A 24,396-nucleotide genomic window follows, 5' to 3' on the forward strand; every position below is an offset into this window, starting at 1 on the left:
CTGAAGCAAGAGTCAACGTCTATTAACGAGGGAAGTGAGTTACTTACATCCACACACAGGAATATGAAACATGAGGCCATGAAAATGAAGAACAGTCTAGATTCTAGAGGTAAGGAAAGGGATAATAAGGTAACGAAATGAGAAAAGCACATACACCTGTGGGAGAACACAGGAGTGGCTGGCTCCGGAGAACTGGACTGACAAAGGACAGGGGAGACACGGCCACTTCACCGTTTACCCTTTTTTTCACCCAATCTAAAACCAGGTGAATGTATCACTTGTCCAAAAACCAAATTTAAAAAGTTGAGTGAATTACAACAAAAGTGACAGGACGTAATAGCCTCCCACTTGGCTGCTTCCTCGTGGCGTCTCTCCGGTGACCACTTTCTGCCACTCCGATCCCCCCTTTGCCCCCCCTCTTGCCCTCGCCAGCTCCTCACATCCTGAGGGGCTACCTGGGGACAGCAACGGAGGGGAGGCAGTGTTCCCACTCTTGAGACACACACAGTGTTTTTGTCTTTTTTTTTTTCCCCCCCCAAGATTTGGAATTTTTTGCACTAACAGAGTTTCCTGATCCCAGTAAGTGAATCAGAAAGAAACCTTTGATTGTACAAGAATTTGTTTCTGATATGCTAAGGTGATTGTTTTTTACTTACTTTCCTAAAGACACATTTATCAGAATAGTTAAAAATCAAACAAGATTGGGGCCGGCCAAGTGGCTCAGTTGGTAAAGAGCTCGCTCAAGAGTTTGAGCTCTGAGCAACAGCGGTTCGAGTCCCAGCCCGAGCTGAGCAGCCGCTGAGCTGCCAACAGGTAGCAGGATGGCTCAGCTAAAAAAAATAAATAAATAAATAAAATAAAATCAACCAAGACCAAAACATGGGTAATGTCGCAATATTACAGGAACGTCAGAAGTTCGCTTGGACTCTGTAGCAGCCTGCAGAGTGTTACATGTGTATCATGTGTATGATACACTGTATGATGTGACTTCTACAGGGGTACACCTTCTCAAGCCCCGATTCAAAGCCGCACAGTCGAAGAAACATCCACGATGTTTCACACTGCTCTGCAGAACAGCAGTCACACCAAGAACCTTCTCGGGTCTTTTTTGAATGATCTGTCCTGTTTTCAAAGCTTCTATGATGTCATACTTTGGAAATTAATGTATACTATCAAAAAACCTTTCAAATTTATAGAAATTCAGCATTTCCTAGATTTAAGTAACTATGGAACCATTTTCCCAGACATACTCTAATGTCTTCAGAAACTAGAATTCTTCACTGTATTCTGGCTGATAGTAGTATGATCAATTCCTCCCAGACACACGGACTAATTCTTTACAAGTCCCAAAGCACTTAGAATTTCAAAATCAAATTTCCTGTTCAATGGCATCTGAGCATCAGTTATACGTAAACGTCAGAAAGCTTTTCTCCCAACCACAGTCCCCCACCCCCCTGGAGGACTAACTGACCAAGTATCAGGTACACACCAAAGAAATCCATTAAGCCATGACGCTCGCCCCTGACTACTGAACAGCCTCCTAACCAGTCCACTGGCCTCAACTCCTGGGCCTGGCAGGCCAGTCACATCACAGCACTGTTCCTTGTAAAATACAGGTAAGAGCATGCCACTCTCCTCTGCGGAAACCTCCATCCACCCACAGCAAATGCAAAACCCCTTTGCTCACTGTGCTGCACACACTGGTGTGCAGAGCTCCCCTCAGACACGCTGCAGGTACACCACACCCACTCGGGTCTCGCACTGGCTTTCTCATTGTCCACATGTTCTTCCCTCAGAGAATCGGAGGCTCACTCACTCAACTCTTTAAAGTCTGAGCTCAGATACTGCTCTCAGGTCATCAGGCCCCTCACATCACCCTATATACACCCCCAATTCCTCTTATTCTGCTTTTTCCACAGCACTTGCTGACCACACTATAATCCACTTACTCATTGTGTTATAACTTTTAATAGAATTTTCTCCTAACATTAAAATAAGTTCCATGAAGGGAGAGTTTTATCTGTTTTGTTCACTGATATGACTTCCAACGTCTGGCACATAGTACGCATTCAATAAATACTGTTCAATGACACGATATGATACAACAAAAATAATTATTACTATAAACAAGGCTGTGGTCATCTGCTTCAGAGATAAGCAAAAATGTAACTCACAATGAATATAATACTAAAATTATGTTGTCGTTTCAAGAGTTCAGATAGAAAAGCCTTGATATTAGATCAAGAAAATGTTTACAAACAGGTAGCTTATGATGAACATAAGCTTATACTTGAAGATTAAAATGGCTTTTCCAGTGTTAGAATAGGACGCATGATCACGCTTTGCTTCAGCATAACCATCATGTGCAAGTTCACAGCACCTGAGGAGGTTTATGCTGCTGTCAAACAAACAAGAGTCAAGCTCTCCGAATTTCCCCATCTGTGAACTTCCAAGATACAGTGCTGCTGGAGATTTTTCCAATGTAGCTTGTTCTAAAGGATTCAGGGAAGGAAGAGACCCTGAAAAGGGAAGGTCCAAGAGACCATGCACTCAGGGAGGACAAGTGTCACATCAATCAAGGGCTATCTAAGTCAGGAGAATTTACCCTGAGGACAAATCGTGTGTATTTAAAAACTACTTTATACACTTTAATTCTAGCAAACATATTCCACAGACTATAAATTCATATTACCACGACTGTCATCCATGTCACCATCCCTTGAATGCTCTGACTGGATGTCTGGAGGGGTCTGAAGGACAGCCACACTATTCTGATTTATAATCTTCAATTTCAACTTTGGTTTTGACCGTTTTCTTCTTGGAACCGTAGCTGTGAGGCTCTGTAACTGAGTCATCCCTGATTCGGTCAAACACACACCATCCTGGGTGTAGGTCTTGGGTGGATCTGAAATTACAGTATCCAAGAACACAAATTAAATCTCTTTTACAGTTCTGATTGATAAGTTGATTAATGGTCCAAAATACCCATGTGTCAAGGGAATGTGACTTCTATAAAGCAATTATCTACGAAATGCAAGAATAATTAACTTAACATTCAATTAAAACTAAGAGTAATTGAGGGCCGGCCGAGTGGCTCAGTTGGTTAAGAGCTCGCTTAAGAGTTTGAGCTCTGAGCAACAGCGGTTCGAGTCCAGCCCGAGCTGAGCAGCCACTGAGCTGCCAACAGGTAGCAGGATGGCTCAGCTTAAAAAAAAACAAAAAAAACACTAAGAGTAATTGGCTAGCTTCCTTGAGTGATAGGCAGAAAGGTTGCACGTTTTTAAAAAACGGTCTTCCTGGCATTTCATTGTCCATGTGTCAATATTAGGATTTACAAAGAAAGCACTGAAAGCAATGCTCAGCTACTCAACTATAAGCCTTTTCCTGGAGAATATGTTTTGTATAAGAGAAACAAGAATGCTCTAGAAGCTCACCTGCAAAGCAAAGTATCGATATAATCACTTACAGGGAGAGGTAGTAAACAAGGAGAAATCCAGCCAGTGTTGAAAGGTGCAAAACTGCTGTTTGTTAGAACAATTTCTGTGCTAGCCCAATATTTTTGTTAAATGGAAGTAGACAAAAGAATAACAGTTTAATAAGAATATATTAATCATTATTCCAGGCTGATCTATTACAGGAAAAAATAGCATGAGACTGAATGAATTCTAAAGGAACCTCCGTTTGCCAACTAAGTCTAGTTTTCTGCTACCTGGTTACTAAATGCAATGACATTGTCAATGAAACCACAGCAAGGGTGGCGCCAGCAGTTACGACTGGTTATGTTCATGGCCGACAGGCATACTGTTACTAAAGCTGGATAAGATGAACATCTCATGTATCAATCACAGAAATGATCACCAACATCAGGGAATTTAGACCGAACACCCATATGATTACAGAAGGGTTCATGTAACCTGTGCAAAGTTACATAAAAATTATGCATTTATATGCTTTTTGTAAAGACCAGCTAAATAAAGCAGTTCAGGTTTTACCTAGCTCTTTCACTTTTGTGACAATCTGTGCTACAAGTGAAGAGTCACAGCAGTCTGAGGAAGGCACTGAAATGAAAAACAAACAAAATGCATGTAATTTTTTCAGAAATGGTAAAGTGCGTTTGAAGACAAATGATTAAAATTTCTATTTCTGTATTACAGAATTGTACACTTGAAACTTATGTAACTTTACTACTCATTGTCACCCTAATAAACTTTAATAAAAAAAATTTTCTATTTCTGTACCTATTTACTGAAATAAATACTTGAACACTAAATAGAGTTAGAGGCTGTCTTTAAAATAACAAAAATAAGTGGCGAAGGAAATATACACATGAGGAGGAAACTGGTAAAGATAAAGAACTACTGTGCTAGATTTCTACAAACTGCTAGTAACCACAAGATTATGCGTCTTAAAAGCAAAGATTACATTTTATATCTAATATATATTTAATATGATTTCTTTATGTAAGCATATTGTTTTAATACATTAAGTTGGGATAATAAGAACTAATTTATAACGAAAAAGCAACAACTTATCTGCTGTAAAATACTTGTCCAAATAATAGTTTCACAAAAAGAGAAGAGGGGTAGAGCTAAGCCCCCTCGCTGGCCATGGGCAGCGAGGCGCAGTGGAGGAGCGGGCTCGCCGTTTCAATTGTTTTCTTACCATTTGACGTAGGCATATAGGGTCTGCACATGCTACAATCAAAACCAATGTCGGCTACATTCTCCACTTCCTCTTCGGTATTTAAGTTTTGACAAACTGCATGCATCCATCTAAAGACCGTATTTGTACATTGGAAAAAAAAAAAAGAAAGAAGAAGAGATATACTGAGAATGGTTTCCTTTTAAAAACAGGAGTTGACTGTCTCTAACTTCGAGCCCCTAAGCCTCAAGTGATCCCCTATTTGGACCGTGTTACCCTTTAATCCTAACCCTGACTACTGACCCTTAAAATTTTTCAGAACTAAGAAAAAGAAGAAGGACTGTCAGTCAAGTATTTTGAAGGAAGCAGAAGCACATTACACGAGGATGATGGGGTAACTGTTTAACAATCATATCCTGTAGGTTTGAGAGACCACGAGGAGGCTGGCGGGGCCAGTGGAGGGGGTCAGGAGGCTGCACATGGGCAGCGGGCATGCGCCCAACCCCATGCAATGCACCGGCGTGAGCACGTACAGCTCACACAAGGACGGCAACTGCAGTTGGTAAATAAAAGCAGTTATCTTGCCTTAGAAAAAAGAAGTGGTCAGCAGAGTCCTGAGAGTCCTGTGCTACCGTTGAAATAGTACTATGACCAATAGCGCATGCCCAGGGCTTAACTGCTAACAGAGCACAGTAAGATACCACTGAAACCAAAGAACACATGCTACATTTTGAAGCTGCACATAAACTACTTAGGGAAGGTGTCTGATATGTACATATTTAGTGCTGGTATCTAATATGCAGATATTTAGTATCGAGAGCTTTAAGAAAAAGTGGTTTAAGGAAAACAGAAAGTGTAAGGCTCTTTGTAAAATCTAATAAAAGATTCAGAAACCCTCCTAGAAAAATGCATATACACAGGCAGTACTGCATCTAATTTCAAGGAATTCATAAACCCTTAAAAAAGCCCCAAGTTAAAAATCTTGAGTCTGGAACTGAGACTACAAAACAGGAAGAAACTTCTGTAAGTTTCTAGTTGACTATAAACCTGGAGGAAAAAGTCTTGTTTCTTAAATTTAAGGAGAAATTTATTTTCCAATTCCTTCCTGCTCCATTGAAGAGAGAAAAGCGTGCAGAAGATGAAAGATCAAAAGCCAGCGCAATACCTATCACATTGTCTACACTGCAGAATCAGGTCTTCCTCTCTGTAGTTGCGACGGCAGGCCGGGCAGGAAGACAAGCTTGCACAGGGGGCGCACTGCGTGTAATTGTTTTGCCATTCACATCTCAGGCCTGCACACGTCGCTCCACAGTGTCTGCACCAAACACACCTGAAACCCAACACCCCAAACAGTCTCAATTTTATTTACTGAGTTACTTTGTGTAATTCAAGGAGCTACACATGAACAGGATAGGGGAAATTATTTAATGCATATTTGACAAGTTTTTGATTAGTGATATCTATCATGGTAAACATGTATTATGCAATTAAACGTATGTGACTAGTTTTTTTAAAACGAAAGTAACGTGGGAAAATTGGAACTTGGAAGATCAACAAGGGAAACATAAATCCTAGAGTACCATTTGCACTTCCAGCCTCCTTTGGGAACTGTCTGCAATGGAGGGTCTAGGCAGTAGGTGTGGTAACTTATGTCACAATCATCACACAGCAGCAGTCTTCCTGGGTCAGTCGCCTTCCCACAGGCCTCACACACAGTACACTCAAGACACCTCCAACCTTTGCTAAGAACCACTTTAGTGATCTGTAAAAGAAACAACCAGTCCATGTCATTTACACATTAACCTATGCCTCGTTTTGCAAGATCAAATAGACCCTATAAGTGAATATGGCGCTCATGCACCTAAAAGCAGAAAAGATGCAAGTAGCTAACGTCTACTGAGCACCGACAGTGGCCCAGCACTGAGGTCAGCACATCCTAGGCTCTTAGGAGTCTACCTATCAGACAGAATAGAAGTGGTATGTATTTTACTGCCTTTTTTTAGTCCCTATAACTATCTTGTGCTGTAGAGTTTATGTCCATTTTATTGATGTGGTGACTGGATTTTTAAAAAAATCAAAGAAACTGCCCCATTACTGCTAATAAAATATTTAAAATGTATTAACATATCTGTGACATTTCATGATTTATGCTTCCGAAACTTGTATGTATATATTGCATAGGGACTAGTATATTAAAATCAATATAAAAATGCAAAAAATGAAAGTAAAACATGAGCTCACAAGAACATTTCATGAGCTTGGAGGTCTTCAGGTTATGAAGCTAGGACTTCTGAAGTTCACATTCTCTCCTCTGTATATTTCCTCTGCTGCAAAGGTCTAAGTTAGTCTGAGAATCTCTAGAAAAGTTTGAGAATCTCTATGCTTCTAATAAATTCCTCACAGCAGCCATATTATATATTATTAAGAATTTGGAACCAACTTAAATATCTCAAAAGACTGGGGTCTATACACAGAAAGGACCACAAAATGCCTGTGTTATAAACAAACAGCAAGCAATCAAGACACCAAGTTAAAAATTCAGATCATGAGGAATAAGAAAGTCTAAAAGCTACCTTAGAGGAAAATAAAAGAGTTAAATAAAGGAATAGCTATCAAAATGGCATCAGACTTTCTAGCTCTGGCAGCTAAAATAAAGTCATAGTTTCCAATTCTACAGGAAAATACTTTTCAAGGCACAATTCTTAACCAAGTAAACAAGCAACTCGGTGTGGAAGTAGAATACCTGTTAGACATACAAGACACTCAGCTGCCCAACACCCCACCTAATGAAGTTCCTTAGAGAGATGAGGATCAGAATGAGGGGGTGTACCAAGAAAAGGGGGGATGTGGGATCTAGGAAACAATAACCCAACGGAGGACATCAGCCCGAGAAGTTCAAGGATGGGGGTGGAGCAACAGCCCTAGATCAGAACATGGCCAAGGGATGCAGGGACGGGGCAGAGCTCTTCCCAGAAAAACAGGTGCCTGCCCAAATAACCGGATAGGATTCTGCTCCTATTGTAGGTAGAAGCACACAGCAAAAGCGAATGAGGAATCTTCACTTCTTCTTGCTATGAAAAACTCCATGATACAGGAAAGAGTCACAGTATGCTGGTCAGATCTTCAGTGGACAGTTATGAGTCATCACCAACACTGTGTATTAACTGATGCAATGAAACGACTACACTGGGGGCTGCTGGGAGAAGGCCGGAGGTGGATTTAAGAGCGACGTTAGCCTTGACTGGTTCACAGCGGCAAGTGCACAGAATCTCACACAGATACAGCGGTAGCACCAGCTACTGTTTAGGCTCCAGAGCTAACTGCAAGGAGGACGTGAAGAGATGAGAAGTGGCTGCCTGTGGGGCACAGGAGTCAGAGGCGAAGGTGGAGATAAAGGTTGTTCAGGCATTACAAGGCTTCTAAAGCCATTTGATATTTTAAACATGCACACTTATTACTTTGATTAGCCTGTTAATTCTTTTAAATTAGTCTTGGATTATCAGTTTTATTATTTACCTAAATGGAGGACAAGGCCTAGAGTAGGAATAGCAGGGTGGCTTAGAGTCAGCAAACCTTTTCTGTAAAGGGTCAGATAGTTTTTACACTTTGTGGGGCATACGGTCCGTGGAATTACACAAATGTGTCATTGCAGTGTGATACCAACTATAGACATATGTCAACAAAAGAGCATGTCTGTGTTCCAACAACGCTCCATTTACAAAAGCAGGCAGTGGGCGAGATTGGGCCAGTGGGCCGTGGGTTACCGATCCCTGGCACAGAGGGTGAAGACAAAGTGGCAGGCAGATCCCAGGTATTAAGTGGGAGCCTGTTTTTCTATTGTACCTTCATTCCCACTAAGTTTTCTTATTTCACAGATGCCTACACTGTGGTCCTTTACAGCCAAACTCTCAAGTTAATCAGCTCGTGTTCACTCTAACACACTACAATCTGGCCTATGCCCATCGCCCCGGAAACTGCTCACATCAGTCGGTCAAGTCTCCCATGTCTCACTGACACATTAGTATCTGGTATTTGACCTCTCTGCGGTATGTCAACATTTGAACGAATCCCCACCCTTTGTAATTCCCTCTTAGTACAGATTTCAGGGCTTTACCGTCAACTCTTCCTTCTCCTATTGACTGGCTCAGTCTTTATTTTAAAGAGCTCTTTCAAATAAGGGATTGTCCAGGGTTTCATCCGTGGAACCATTACAAAATCATAATACATGTGTTTTTAGTCTATACTGGATATCTGCTTCAACTACGATGCAGTGGCCGATGAGACTGTTCTTCCATCATAAAATACCAGAAAACTGGGTAAACGTCTGAAGCACTTGTTTTCAGATACTGGGCACAAGACAGGACAGGCCTGTGGTCTCGAGAGGCGGGGACGAGTGAGGTTGAGTCCTGTGGTGTTTTGCCTGTAGACGTTTTCCAGGATGCTGCCCAGGAAGGAAGAAGCCCCGAAGGGTACGAGGGTCTCCCTGACTTTAGCACACAGGATGGACTTCAGAAGGATGAGGCCGCTGGACTTTGCAGGACAGAGGACTGGGAAAGCGGGAACAATAAAGAGCAAGGGCTCTAGACGTCTACCCAGGATCCCCCTGAAGTCCTTGGCGGACACCAAGCTGCACAGCTAGGAGGACAAACAAGGACCCATGGGCACGGCCAAGGCCACCTGGTGGGAATATGTAAGCTGACACGATACTGAAAACATCTGACTCTCCACCAGCCAGGGTGAAAAGACACTGATGAACGGGGGAGCCTGGGGGTTGAGAGGGGTGTGGGGAGAATTCAGCAGAGACTGTATAAAGTCCAACCCTCAAGTACAGGCTTAAACTAGTGCTAGAAGAAAAGTCGCAAAAGTGTGATCAGGGGAACTCCAGTGGGTCTGTGAGGTCAAAACCATTTTCATAGTAATACTAAGATGTTATCTGTCTTCTTCACTTTCGTCAACCCACGGATGTTCTGCAGAGGCTACAAGATGTCCAAAATATCATTATACCAACACCATACAAGCTGTGTCTCTATATTTTTGTTTTAAAACATTCCCAGTTAATTTTTAAAATGGTAAAAATTCAGTAAGTATTACCCGTATAAACAAAAACTTTATTGGGTCCTAAATAATTTTTAAGTGTTCAGGGTTCTAAGACCAAAATGTTTACGTATAGACACCTTATTGGGAAGGCTCTCTAGAACCACCAAAAAAGCTTAAAAAGAATCTTCAAAAGGTTGAAACTTAGCCACAAGAAACTGCCTGCCACAACAAAAACTCAATACTTTTTGAAGGAACAAAATCCAGACTCCCAACAATATACTATCACAATGCACAATGTCCACAAGCAATAAAAAATTACTAGATGTAAAAATAACAGGTAAACATACCCTGATGAGGAGAAAGATTAGTTACCACAATGAGAAATGTCAGATAATCATATACAAAGGCTTGAAAGAAAGCATAGAAATTTAAGACTATACAAGAGAACTAAAAACTGTAAAATGGAGCTGAGTTAAAAAATACAATTATCTGAGTGAAAAATCCACTGGATGGGCTTAAAAATATATTACGCACTACATAATAACCGTGAGTTTGGGGAATATAATAGAAACTACACAAACAAAGCAAAGAGAAAAACAACTGGAAAAAAATTAACAAAGTGTCAGTAATTTGCAGGAAATGTCATGCAATTTCTCATATACACCCAACATGTGTGCACATGTGCATGCACACACACAACTGAGATTCCAGAAATGGAATTGGATTGGGGAACAGAAAAATTTTGAGGACATAATGGCCAAGGTTGCTCCAAAAACGATGAAAAATATGAACCTTTTGTACACAGGGTTGAGAAGAGTGACTGTGGGAAGGCCGAGGTGAGTTAACACATATTTCACTAAGTGCTCAAGATGCTCTCAACTTTTATAACCAATAGGATGAATCAAATAAACATCATGGCTTAGAAAATAATAGTATAAAGTATCTCTTCAATTAAATATATGCATTTTTGTCATACTTCTTCAAGACAACAGCAGGATAATTACTACAATTTAAGACAAGAGATTTATGGACTTAATTTCTTGAGGTAACACTTTAAAGGTAATATTGAAAGTACTTAAATATTGTCACATACGCACAATAATCCTGACAAACAACACTTGATTAATTATAAGAGCTGGAAGCAGCATGATACAACCCAAATCAAACTGAAACGCATCCGTGTTAAGTCATTTAACTGTACGCATATTCACCTTAATACTGACGCAGTATGGATGGTAGCACTGCCCACACTGTGAACAGGCGAGCAATCTTCCCTCTGCTCCTTGGCCGAAGCTGCCACAGACGACACACATATCCTGGAATTCAGAACCCATGAACATATTTTACAGCAGGCACTAGCTAAGAATGTACTAACATACTAATTTTGTAGTTCTGTAAAAGTACCTTCTCAGCTTAAATATAGCAATAGAGCTAAACATTGGACGACTTCAATGCAAACGCGATAAAGAAGAAACGAGCAGAAAGGGGCTCCAAAGAGGAGACAGTAAGTGACGCAGTGCAAACCTGGTGCAGAGTGAACTTGTCGCTGCTGGAAAACAACACAACTGTGTTGTGCATGGAGTTTTCCTCTTCATCCTTATTTGATGAAATATCAGCAGCAGACACCTGTAAAAAGGAAAATACACAAAATATGAAGTAATATTTTCAACTGAATTATACTGAACTGGAAAGTTTGAGAAGATTCCCAAACAAAATACAGTGTTCGCAGAGGTCTAGATTAACAATCTCAAATTAGATTATTACCAAGATACTACCATAAAAGTGTAAGACTGACATTTGTAGTCACCTAATTGTCTCTTTAGAGTTACAAGTCCCACAGATCAGGAAGTAATGAGAAAAAGATAAACCTGTCTTTAATAAGACTAATTACCCAGAAATTCTAGTCAAGAAACAAAAAATACCACATGTGTCTATGTATATATGTGATTGTGTGTACATACATATATACATGCATGTACCTACATATACATGCATCACTCTACTTTAGTGACTTTTAAAACCTGTAACATGTTTAGCCCAAATTGAGATGTGCTGTAAGTATAAAATACCCGCTAGACTTCAAAGACAGTACCAAACAAAAAAGAACATAAATATAGCTCATAAATAATTTTGTACAATTTATATACTATATGTTGAAATGGTGATATTTTAGATGTACTGGGTCAAAAGACATACAATAAAATTAAATTTCACCTGTTCCCTTTCCTTTCAAATGTAGCTACTGGGAAGTTTTAAATTGCATATGTGGCTCACAATATATTTCTTTTGGAAAGCACTACTTTAAAATAGTTAATTTGAATAATATTATTGAATAACTTACCAAAATTTCAGTATTAGCCACAGGATCATCAACTATAGATGTTCACTTCTGGGCTTAAGTTAAATTTGACCAAATCAACTAAGTACCCATGGGTTTGTGAATTATTTACAGAGTGCTTACCATGACTAAAGCTCTGAATTAGATGCTAAAAAAGAGAACAGGAAGGCCAGTGCCAGAATTATAAAATACAATTCTCTTCACTTAAAGAGCTTACGATCTTGTCTGGAAAGAAAGAGCTGAAACAGAACAGGTCATGGTCAAAATAAAAAGTTAACAGTACTGTTCTTGAAGAATGACTGAAAGAAAAGTAACTAATTTTAAGAGTAACTAAAGGGGGCCGGCCGAGCGGCGCGATGGTTAAGAACTCGCTTGGGATGCCAGAGGGCCCCGGTTCGGATCCCACATATGAGGGCCAGTGACACTGCCCCCCAACTCCAAAAAAAAAATCTAAAAAAAAAAAAAAAAAAGAGTAACTAAAGGGAGTATGTTCCAGGAATAATATCCATTTCTACCTCCCATTTCCAACACAGGAAGGAAAACAGGTTTTACAACTGGGTGATACATAGAGTAGCTCAAAGAAATGGTAAAAATGTTATTCTTATTTTTGAAGGATAATTTAACCAGGGAATGCTTTTGTTCAAAATGAGAAACAAGGATGGAATAGAGTATTTCCAGTATAAACCAGAAACTATGAAAAACAGACTTTTCTTCAAAAACTAAGCACACACCTAACATATATGCAGGCGTTCCACCCTAGAGGTTTACCCACGTGAAGAGAGAGCATGTGCCCACATGTGGACTTGAACATAAACGTTCCCAGCGGCTTTGTTTCTAAGAGCCAAAAAAGGGACGCACCATCATGTGCTTTAATAGGTGAAGAGACGCACGAACGGTTACACACCCGTAACAGCAGATACTCTTCAGCGACAAAAAGGACTGAATTATTAACCCATGCAGGAGCATAGATTAATCTCAGCATAACTATGCTGAGTGAAATACATCAGACCAAATGGAATCCACTGCACTTATATAAACTCTGGAAAATGCAAACTAGCTGACAGGTGGGAATCAGGCAGGTCGTGCCTGGGGAAGGCCAGGTGGAGCAGGGAAGGCCGAGGCCCTTCGGGGGGCATGGAGACACTTTGGGGGTGATGTGTCCACAGTACTGATTGTGCTGTGGTTCTCACGGGTGTACCCACATGTCAAAACCTACCAAGCTGTACACTGCAAACATTTCTACCTTCATTTTATGTCAGTTTACCTCAATAAGCCTGTAAATTTTAGGAGGGAAGTTGCTTTTTTTAAAAAAGGACCAGAGCCCAAGTTTCCTTACTCCTTTAGTAGTAACATGAAACAATTCCACCTGTCTTCTGAACTTAAAATGACAATTAGAATTTGAAAAACAGGATGTTGGTAAAATAGCTACTACAGGAAATACCTGCCATTTCGTGCCAAATACAGCTTTTTCATTACACATTTAAACAAAGCCTCCTAACATGTCAGTGAGCCAGTATTTATCAATCTTAAATGAGAACATGTCAAAGGCAGTCACAAAACCCTCAAAATTTTAGTCCTAACTCACCTGCAACATTTGTCTTCTTGTGTAAGCCACATTATAACCCTGAGAGCAACTCCAACCCGAAACTTAAAATGTCGACATAATTAAGTTTTCCAGAGAAACAAGAATGTAACAGGAGTTAGCCATTTTTTTCTTTTTTTTAAAGGAAGAAAATATATTAATTACATTTGGACTTTTGAGAAGGGTTTGCGCAGAAAGATGTTACAAAGGAAGGAAAGAAAAGGAAAAAAAGAATAAGGCAGGAAATCTGACCAGAAGTTTAAAAGAAAAAAGCAGAGTAGAGCTACAGTTTAAATAAAAAAAAAAAAAAAGAAAAATCTCAGCCCGCTTGTGTGACCCTGGGCATCTACGTGATTCACCGCCTCTGAGGTCACCACCACCAGTCGACGTATTACGTTAAGGATTACAGCGAACGGGAAGGAAGCAAGCCTTACCCCAGGTAGCACAACTGCCCCGATTCCGCTTTTCAATTTCGATCTGCCTCTGCCACCGCGTCCCGACAGCCCTGCGCCTCGGGGTCTCCGCTTTCCCGGGAATCCTGACCCACGGCCCTACACGACAGAGAAGGCAAGTCAGCCATCTGTGCAAGCCCCAAAGAATTTAAAATCCAAATGTGAGGTAAAAACAGCTTGTTAAATGTAAGCAAATACTAGTGGCTTCTTGCTTTTATTCTGATCAGATGATAAATATTAAGAGGCCCGACTTACTACTTGTATTTTTCAAGATGTATTCTGCAACTTAAATATATATCTAAAAACATGAAATGCCTGGCACCTGCTTTGAGCCTCAAGCTTTGAGCCTGTCACTGCAAATGCTCTGCAGCTCAAACCCTGGCTTTACTGTCCCATTTCCTCATCCCACAACCCAGGGGGCGACAACAGCCACGGCCCCATCCAGGTACCTCCTGTGCAGCCACTTGTGTTCAGTATGAAGTACAAGGAGGGACTCATGCGGCCGAGTCTGTCACCACAGTGACAGCTAACAGACTGCTCTCAGCACTTGTTACTCCCAACAGTCTCATAAGGTCGGGCCATTTTATTATCCCCATTTTAGAGATACGTACACTGAAGAATAAAAAGGTTAAGTAACTTGTCCGAAGACACAGGGCCAGCACGTGTGGCTCCAGGGTCCCTACTTTTAACCACTGTCTGCACTGCCACATTACATGTAAGCTGAGCTTTGCTAGTGTGCAACAGTACTTTTCCTGTCATGGAACTGTCCATTTCCTTCACTGTTCAGTAGTTGTCCATGAACTGAACATGTGTGCCTCATTCTACTACAGTTTTCGGAGGACAATTTATTGAAAGATAGGAAAGCTGATGAAAGAGTAGAAGGCTTGCTTTAAATCATCTAGATAATGATTACTTCAAATGGAAATAATTTATTGGAATTTTTACCCAACACAAGAAAAAAATTATATGGAAAACAGGTCAAATTCTCTGTTATTTTCACAGTAAGTACTAGGATTATTTGTTGTTTTTCTTGTTTATACTCAGACTTATTTTTACTCCCTCCAAAAACCTAGCATGTTATACACCCTTGTGTAGATTAAAAGTGTTAAAATACTCAGGAAAATCCTCTGATATTTTTCCCTAGCTAGTTAAATAGTATGCCCCATGTTCAACTGATGTCACTAATCATGGTTTGAAATGCTGAACTCATTATTAGCAGAATGGTTTCCAAGTCAATAATTTATGATTATATTGTGAGCGTAGATACACATGAACAAAGGGGAGAGTGAACCTTTTTCCCCATCAGTGTTAATCAATAGAGCCAACTTCCAATTTTCAAATGGCCTCTCCTTGCCCTTTAAACTGCTCTCCTCTAGAGCTTGAGCTTCTTTGAACAAAGGATAGGGTAGGGATGAAGTTGATAGCTTCTTGTTGTTTTGTTACTAGGTATAAAAGACTTTTTAAAAATCGGAGATTAAATCAAGAGTAATCTCGCAATTTATTTTTCCTCAACTTCCAATGAAACAGATTAAGTGAAAACTGGTGTCATTTGCTTAATAATTGTCAAACAAGCCATCTTTTACACTCTTAAAACAAATATTTATACTTTCGACACCTTACATGATATCAAATTGAAAAAAACAGTTCTTCCAATGGTGACAGAAAAATAAGTGGAATCTAGAATGCCTTTGAAATCCCTAAATAGTCTAAATTAAACAGCCTTATTCCAGAATTATATTAAATGTAGTAGATGAAGAAAAATTATGTTCTCTAGTCAGTAAAATATTTTAACTTTTCAGATAATAAATGCTTTTTCAAATTAATATTTTACCCTTCAAACTGTTATCAGACCACTTAACTTACTTCAAGGACTAGCAGAATCATACAGTGACATAGAAAAGAGGCCTTATAATTTTGACGTTAACAGAATGAAATCTGCTGCAATTCTGATATTTCTTCTCCATTAATACATTAATAGGTTAATGCAGTTTTTCTTTTGTTCTTTTCTAAGCAACAAAATTTTATGGTATCATGAATAACCAAGTCCTTAATTACGTTTAGGCAATGTAATGAGAATTTCCCTTCATACTGGTAATTACAACATAAAAGGAAGAAGCCATTAAAAGAGGTATTCAAAAACTACACTTAAAATCAGTCATGTAAAATTTCAATTTAATTTCCTCTTAATCCAGGTTTGTAAGAGCAAGCATGTTGCTTCTACATATTAAAATTCTGAGATAAAAACGTGGCTCTGGCAGCTGAACTACTTAGCAAAGAAAGGTTCAGTCTTAACTTCCACTCAGACACAACCAACCAGAAAGAAATGATACAGGAATGTAAGTGCAAGTTTATTTACCACTTTGATACTCCAGAGGCCACTGCCAGGAAGCTGCCTGGGTTTAAAAATGTCCCGACCTTCTGAAACGTCTGGGGACCAGGAAGGTGGGCTCACTGTGTTATGGGAACTCCAAGCCCCCTAGGATATGGCAGGTGAGAAAACAGATGTATAAAACTCAGCAACACGAAAGTTCAAGCCAGCAACTAAGGAAAACTTTAGAACAGCAAAACAAATGCAGACGTATGCAAGTTTAGGACAAACTGCTCAGGGTAAGGAAAATAAGGTTATCACTCACAGTGGCTTTATGCTTAAATGTTTTCCGACAACCAAGAATAAATAAATAAAAGTCAATCAAACTCTTAGAATTAACAATGTAAGAAACTAGTTGGGGATTACTTTCTTCCAATGACTATCACTCTACTGGAAAGGAGAAAAAGACAGCCTTAAAGAATGTTATGTATATCTATTGCTTTTAAAAATCAAACCAGTAGGCCAAAAACGGCAATCAGAAACATGAGCAATAAACAGACATGTTTCTTTAAACTGTAGAAAGTTAGTTTGTAACCTTAAGATGTAAATACCATTATAATCCTAGCATTTAAATTACTCTTCCTTCAGTGACCAGTAGTTGTGAGTTTTGGCTTTTCATTCTTATTTAAAGGACTTATTATACTTAGATGACATCCAAGGGATTAATTTTCAAAGTGAAAAATGTTAAAGCAAGTTGTCCTAAATTTGCAAATTAAAATGCCCAAAGTACCTGATTATTTATGCAAGAAATAGTACCTTATAAAAATAGTTAAATTAAAACTAAGACATTTTACTTCCAAATAACCAGGTTCAGTAACAACCTGAACTAAGCTGATGAAGACGCTAAGCAGCATAAAGAAAAAAGTATACTCCACAAAGATAACATTTTAAAGGAAAACACAAAATAAATGTCAAAACAATAACGTATTTTGAATTAAGCAGTTCAGCAAGACATGCTATAAATGTTACCAATTAAATCACCAAAACTTAAGAAACACGGTACTTACCAGGTTTCTAGAATACTGTCAAATTAACAAGCGGTAGCCTACTAATCACATAAAAATACCATCGGGAATTTAAATAACCAACCAAAACGAGGAGCTTGACTACCGTGTGTGGATCAGATAGGTAATGGAATGACAGTACCTGGGGGAGAGCGACAGGGGAGAGGCTGGCGGCACTTTTAATTATCCTACCTACTCTCACTCAGGCATAGCCATGGCTATGCAGGTTTCACTGACCAGCGAGTTACTGCACTTTCCCACCGTCAGACCAGCCTGCCTCTGTCTTTGTCTTCTCCCCCGCTTGCACCCAGGGTCTTTGGTAACCTCTCTGCTGCCAAAACTCATTGCTCTATCCTCCTTTTACTCAAACTCTCAACATCTAATACCTGTGATGTTCTCGGCCCTGCCGTACTGACCCTCCTCGGTCTCTCACCAAGCTGTTCCTCCACCTTACCTCGAAAGCCCTCTCTCCAGTCTCACCTGTCAGGGGGCTGTGAATACCAGCCAGTATTTGTCTCCCAAATGCACCTGTTCTGAGAGCTGCATGTTAGCAACATTGTCCACGTCCTTCCTAGCATGTCCTTCCTGCCATACGAAACCTCTCCCTTACCCAGTCCCATCTTTATCACCTTCCCGTCTTTAGACATGCACCGGGAGTCGTGTGCTTCTCCAACCCTCTTTCCAGCACTCCCTTCCAAGTCCGGAACTCTTCAAAAATGTCATCCTGATCAAGCAAGTCACGACCCTGTTGTAAACCCTTCCACAGTTCTCAGTGCCACCTGAAACCCACGCCCTGCCTGCCCCCGCTGCTCGCCCCAGCTCGCAGCCCTCTCTTCTGCCCTCGCTACCCTGCCTCCCGCAAGCATGCCAGCTCTCTGCCACTCAGAACACTCCACCTGTCCAGTGGCTGCCTCGTCCAAATTCTTCAGGTATGGCCTTAACTAATTCCTCACGAGAGTGGTCTTTCCTCAGCGCTCGCTCCAAGGAAACCATCTCATCATCTCCCTTATCACCTTTTGCATCTTCTCATTAATCACAATTTGGGGTCATGTGTTATTGTTTATAGTTATTTAGTGGTAGGGAGGGGGGTTTCTCTCTGAGGATATTTGGCTAGTATACACCTTAAATTCCTTTTGGTGGATTGTTTAATGTTGTCAGTAGACAGTTATTAAAACATACCATAAAAGTCATGTTCTAAGATAACGTTATGTTATTCATCATAATTTAAAAGTTAGCTTTGATGTCAAAATTGTATCTGATTTTAAAAAGCATTCATACTTCATAAAATATAGATGAACAAAATGAAGGTTCTATAGATCAAGAATGTTTGGATGTCATCTCAGGGATAATTAGAAAATCACTCAGCTACTATGAAGAACTTATATAATAAAAGCGTGGGTAATTACATTATGAATTTTAATATGTATATTATCATAAGACATTGGAAGATGGATTGTGTGCAATTTTATAGAAGAAAAATTATGATATACTTCGATATTTTGACAAAGAAATTACCTAAGATATTCTTTAGACCTTAGAACTAAAACTTGAGTTATAAATTATCCTTCAGATCTCAGCGTTGATAAGAAGCAACTTACAGGCTGTTCAGGGGGGTGGCGCACCCTGTCTACAGCAACGTGGTTTACACCTCTGCAGCACCCGAATTTACACTTCCTGCCCTTGTACGGGTTGCCACTGGAGCACACGCTTGATGAGAAGACCATGCTTTTTCTGCTCGCTGCTATGTTAAGAATTGCTTAGCATTTAGTGAACATCCATTTTTTCCGACTGAGCATGTATTACGATTTTTGCATACATGTACACATAAATGCATCAACACTAACGCGATATGAAACATGCTCATTCACTCACCAGTTACAGCCTGAAATCTTGGATTTCCTCATCTATTAAAAAATTACCAATCTATCCAATGCACTGTTACTCTTAACGTACTATCTACAAAATGAATTAAAAGCAAAAAGGGTTCAAAATGTAGACATTAGGAGACTAAGTTGTGAAGAAAGCTAAATAGAGCCAACTCGTTATCAAATCCTCTAGAAACTAAAAAAATACTACTTGGCAGAGATCGAATTACATTCCAACAATAATTACTGAACCCAAAGCCTGTTTAAAATTGGTATTAAGCTTCTTTCTGCTTTGAGGCCCATTTCATAGGTAAATTTATAAACACAGTAAATTATGCAGCTATTACAAGGCTGGTGGGGCAGGGCGATGGGAACGGTGATGGCAGGTGGAGAGAGGGTCGACTATTACGGGCAGCTTTCTATCGGAGTCTAACCCTGTTGCAGGCTCTGAAACATGATAAACGTCACTATTAGAGCCCAGGAGCATCCTAATCGACTGAGTCCGTTTTAAGAGAGGCCAGAGAGGGTTTCGTGTCTCCTGAGCAGACTTCACACCTAAGTTATCCTGGAGGTCACCCTCTCCCAAAATATCATCTCCAACCAACGTTGCTATAAAAGGAAGAGTCTGGTTTAGAGCAAGTAAAAACGATGAAGAGAGCAGAAAAGAACAACTAGCAAGAGAAACAGAAAACACGTGTTTACAATTTGTCCTTTGGGTACACACATTCACTCAGGTGCATTATGGCTACCACAGCAAACTCATTCTTTACGACTTACAGAATTCTCTTCACATTAAGTCTCATATACAAAACTGAGTTCAGCATCAAATGGAAACAAGACATTTAGTCCTGGTAGTGATTTGCTAAGATACTATAAAAGCATAGAAATAGAATAGGAATTTGGCTGGAGCTAAAAATGGTTTTGGTAATGGCTTCAGAAATATCACAACAGGAAACGAAGAGGAAAGTCTGATGATTCTTACTCTGAGTTTGCTGCCTGACACCCCAAAGAGGAGGCATAGTTTAGGTTTAAACTACATTTTTGTTTCTCAGTGGTTTATAGTAGTGGATCTGAGACTTGCGCCTGCATGGGGATCGGTGGGGCCTGAGCATCTGCCTAACCACCTCCCAGGTAACGTTGATATTCCTGGTCTGCAGGTCACATTTTCAGAAGTAAGGGCTGAGCCTCCGTTCCTCCTAGAAAACACACCTAGGGCTGCTGGCCCAGGGAGAGTGTTTCCTCTCACCTGCTCTGCTCTGTAACGGGCAGTTTAGTTCTAAAACCTGTGCAACCATTATGTGGCTTTGACCTTGAGACACCTACCACCTGCTATATTCACGGTGGCCGGCGTTTGACTGGGTCAAGGCCTCCAGTTACTTTATTTGCTTACACATTCAGTGCAAACCGTTGTCAGTCAGTCGGTCTGGCTGGTTTTAGGCCCCACCACTCCAGACCGACACTTCACACGTGATCACTGTGTCCTCCTCCACTTTCACAGAACAACATCTGCCTCAATCTGCAGTTCAAGAAAGAAAGCAGGGCAGCACTACCGTTCGCTCTGTGTCCGGTGCCTGGTGTGTGTGTCAGCGTTCAGCTGTAACCACCACCATGTGGTGCAGTCTCACAGGTGAAGAAACAAGACAGTCCACAGGGGCCTTGCTTAGTTTCACACTGACAATCATGGAAGAAAAATAAGGGTTCGAAGCGCAGCGATTGCACTATGGAAAGGTCCGTGCTGACTATTAATCAAGCTTTCCCAGCATCAATTAATTATGGTAAAACAGATGTAAACAATACAAAATACTTCTCACAAGTCACTTTCTGAAAAGGCAGCATAGTATTTAGACTAGAATATCTGTGGAAACTAACCTTTGGCATCTACACTTTATCTTTTTTCTTTTAAGATTTCTATTGGGGAATTGGGGGAAGGGGAACAGACAAGTTGCTGTCCTTTTGTTCTTCAGTCTAGTTGTGGAGGATGTTGCTTCACTGGCCCAAGTTGGCACCATCATTGCGCTCTTCCGGGGCGAGGCAGATCAGTCGCAGGCTTCTGGACGGCCGCTCACGCTGGCTGCTGGCTACATACGGTAGCCCATGGCAACCCACTGCCACAGGGGCTGCAGCCTACGCCGTCACCGGCAACTCACGGCAGCCCAGCTCCAGGTTGAGCTGTTGTTCAGCATCTTAGCTGTAGAGGGCAGTGTCATTGGCCCTCATATGTGGGATCCGAACCAGGGCCCTCTGGCGTCCCAAGCCAGCTCTTAACCATCGCGCCACTCGGCCTGCCCCTACACTTTATCTTTTATGTTCCATTAAGAATATACAATATATGTCTATCTACTAATGAAACCTTTCTTTAATAGACTCTAAGACAAAGTATCATAAATGTAGGTTTTACCTTATAGGTGCCCCAGAATGGACAATTAAAAACACTCAGTGTAGTCGGGCCGGTGGAGTGGCTCAGTTGGTTAAGAGCTTGCTCAAGGGTTTGAGTTCTGAGCAACAGCGGTTCAAGTCCAGCCCGAGCTGAGCTGCCACTGAGCTACCAACAGGTGGCAGGATGGCTCAGCTAAAAAAAAAAACAAAAACAAAACCAAAAACACCCAGTGTAATTTCTTTTCCTTTAATGACTACTATGATGTATACATTCTATAAAGCAATGTTTCAAATATCAAATTCATTTTAATTAAAAGCTTGGTATGAAATAGTTTAATAAGAACTGAATCTATCCTTATGATTTACAGATCTGCCTTTAAAAGTTTTTAAAAACAGGGCCGGCCGAGTGGCATGTTGGGTAAGAACTGGCTTGGGAAGCCAGAGGGCCCCGGTTCAGATCCCACATATGAGGGCCAGTGACACTGCCCTCTGCAGCTAAGATGGTGAACGGCAGCTCGACCTGGGGCTGGGCTGCCATGGGTCACTGGCAACAGCGTAGGCTGCAGCCCCTGTGGCAGTGGGTTGCCATGGGCTACCGTGTGTAGCCAGCAACCAGCGTGAACAGCCAGCGTGAGCGGCCATCCAGAAGCCGGCGACTGATCTGCCTCGCCCGGGAAGAGTGCAATGATGGTGCCAGCTTGGGCCAGTGAAGCAACATCCTCCACAACTAGACTGAAGAACAAAACAACAGCAACTTGTCTGCTCCCCCTCCCCCAATTCCCCAATATAAAAAAGAAAAAATAAATAAAAACAAAAACCAAACAATGACAATTGTGCTTCTTACTAAAAAAATTGTGTTTATAAACCAGAAATGGTGTCCACTATTTAAAAAAAAAAAAAAGAAAGAAAGAAAAGAAAAAAAGAAACTGCTTACTTGTGATGAACTGTTAGCAAAACTCCAGTCCTCTACAGCTCACCACTCTGGAGCCTTATTTTTCTCTCACAGGAATATATTATGAAACTGATTTGTTAATTCGAAACACTTCATTTAAAATGCTACTGTATTACACAAGTATGTTATAAAACTCTATGGTTCATGATAAAATACTTCAAGTAATGAAAAACAAGAAATCAAGTTCACAATTGGAGGAAGAGTATTTTTTACGTCAATCCTTAAAAATAGTGAAACCATAAGCGATATTCTTAATTTATCCATCCTAAATTCATTTGGTATTTCTTTTAATTTCTTTCATGAGTAATTCTGGAACTAAATTTTTCATATTTTTAAAAAGGCTTTGCCTTGCACTGTGCATTAGGACAGCCACTAGTCACAACCCTAGTCTAAAACCCTAGCACACATAGCATGAAAAGTGAATGGAAAATACCTCATTAATAATCTTATACAGATTAAATGCTAAAATATTTTAGTATATTGGGTTATATAAAACATTAAAATTTACCTCACCAGCTTCTTTTATTTTTCAAGTGGGACTACCAGAAAATTTTTAGTTAGATATATGAGGCTTGCATTGGATTTCTATTGGACAGCACTGGCTTACCCTGCTATTGGCTAATTCACATCTCCAGAAAACATCTGATAATACAATCACTCGCTGTCATATCAAATTTTGAAGCTTTCAGATTTTCTTTGTTTCTAATTATGTATTTAACTCCTAAAGGAATTCTTGGGAAAGAAAGCTCATGTGATATTAGAAAATGGTTAAGATAAATGACCGCGATGAAACAAAATTTAATCAATGAAACGTACAGTCCTTTGGTTAGGATGATGGTCACTATACTGGTAAAAACCACAGGACTGATGGCATTCAACAAAATATGGAAATGTGATATTAACAATAAAAAAAAAACAGATGGAAACCAACAAATCTTGCTTATATCACAATCACTGCCATGAAACTCCATCTCATTTTATAGCCAGTCCCCACTGCCAAGAATATGCAAAATAAACACTCAATAAAACCAAAACTATGAAAGAGGAATCCTGATATCAAAGAAACACATGTAACAGAATAATGGACTTCAGGATTTCCAATAAAAGGACATATACACTCCTGTATATGTACAGAACAGTCCCTGGAAGTTACGATCCTAGTACCTCAGCAATGATTAAAAAATGAGCTACCTTGTTCTACGTGATGCATACTCTCTACAAAAATGGGAGTGTAATAGCAAGCTATGAATCATCAAGTGAGGGCTGTTGGCTGCACAACCAAAACCAAGCTAATGGGGGTAAAATACGGCCTACAAAAGGCTTATGAGATTAGCAGCAAATCATGACGTAGTAATGAGACAATGGCAGCTAACTAGAAAGTAGAACAAACAATACCAGAACTGGGAAATGAAAGAGAACACAGGAGAAGCAATAGCAACTAGCAGGCCATGGCTCGAATGAAATGTCGATGAATCTGGAAAAAAAATACAAGCACACACACTCTCTCTCACACACACACACACACACACACACACACACACACTTTTGGAACGTAAGTCTAACAGAAAAATAACTGTAATGGATTCTCAGAGCAGAAGTCTCTTAATAAGGAGAAATAAAATAAAATTTAACAGGAATATTTAAGATGCAATATCCTTAAAGAATGTAAATATTTGAACCAAACTTAAATTTGAGACTCAAATTTCAATTGCTAAAGTCTTTTCAGAGCCCAAACTACATAATCATTATATAACTACTCAAAAAAAGACAAGACTGAGGAG

General features: G+C 40.1%; 1 protein-coding gene across 5 annotated transcripts in view; it reads right to left on the reverse strand.

Moving 5' to 3' along the window:
* KMT2C (lysine methyltransferase 2C) overlaps positions 1-24,396 on the reverse strand; it is a 229,757-nt gene that overhangs the window by 67,717 nt on the left and 137,644 nt on the right. For all 5 annotated transcript variants that reach the window (XM_019655384.1, XM_019655383.1, XM_019655381.1 and 2 more), the window contains 9 exons: positions 16,407-16,526; positions 14,033-14,149; positions 11,203-11,304; positions 10,890-10,994; positions 6,222-6,403; positions 5,807-5,971; positions 4,663-4,772; positions 3,993-4,058; positions 2,693-2,905 (listed from right to left, as the gene is read on the reverse strand). In XM_019655384.1, coding sequence (XP_019510929.1) covers positions 2,693-2,905; positions 3,993-4,058; positions 4,663-4,772; positions 5,807-5,971; positions 6,222-6,403; positions 10,890-10,994; positions 11,203-11,304; positions 14,033-14,149; positions 16,407-16,526 — 1,180 coding nt within the window. The remainder of the gene's footprint in view (positions 1-2,692; positions 2,906-3,992; positions 4,059-4,662; positions 4,773-5,806; positions 5,972-6,221; positions 6,404-10,889; positions 10,995-11,202; positions 11,305-14,032; positions 14,150-16,406; positions 16,527-24,396) is intronic.

This window comes from Hipposideros armiger, unplaced genomic scaffold, assembly GCF_001890085.2.
Source record: "Hipposideros armiger isolate ML-2016 unplaced genomic scaffold, ASM189008v1 scaffold_239, whole genome shotgun sequence".
Classification (NCBI taxonomy): Eukaryota; Metazoa; Chordata; class Mammalia; order Chiroptera; family Hipposideridae; genus Hipposideros; species Hipposideros armiger.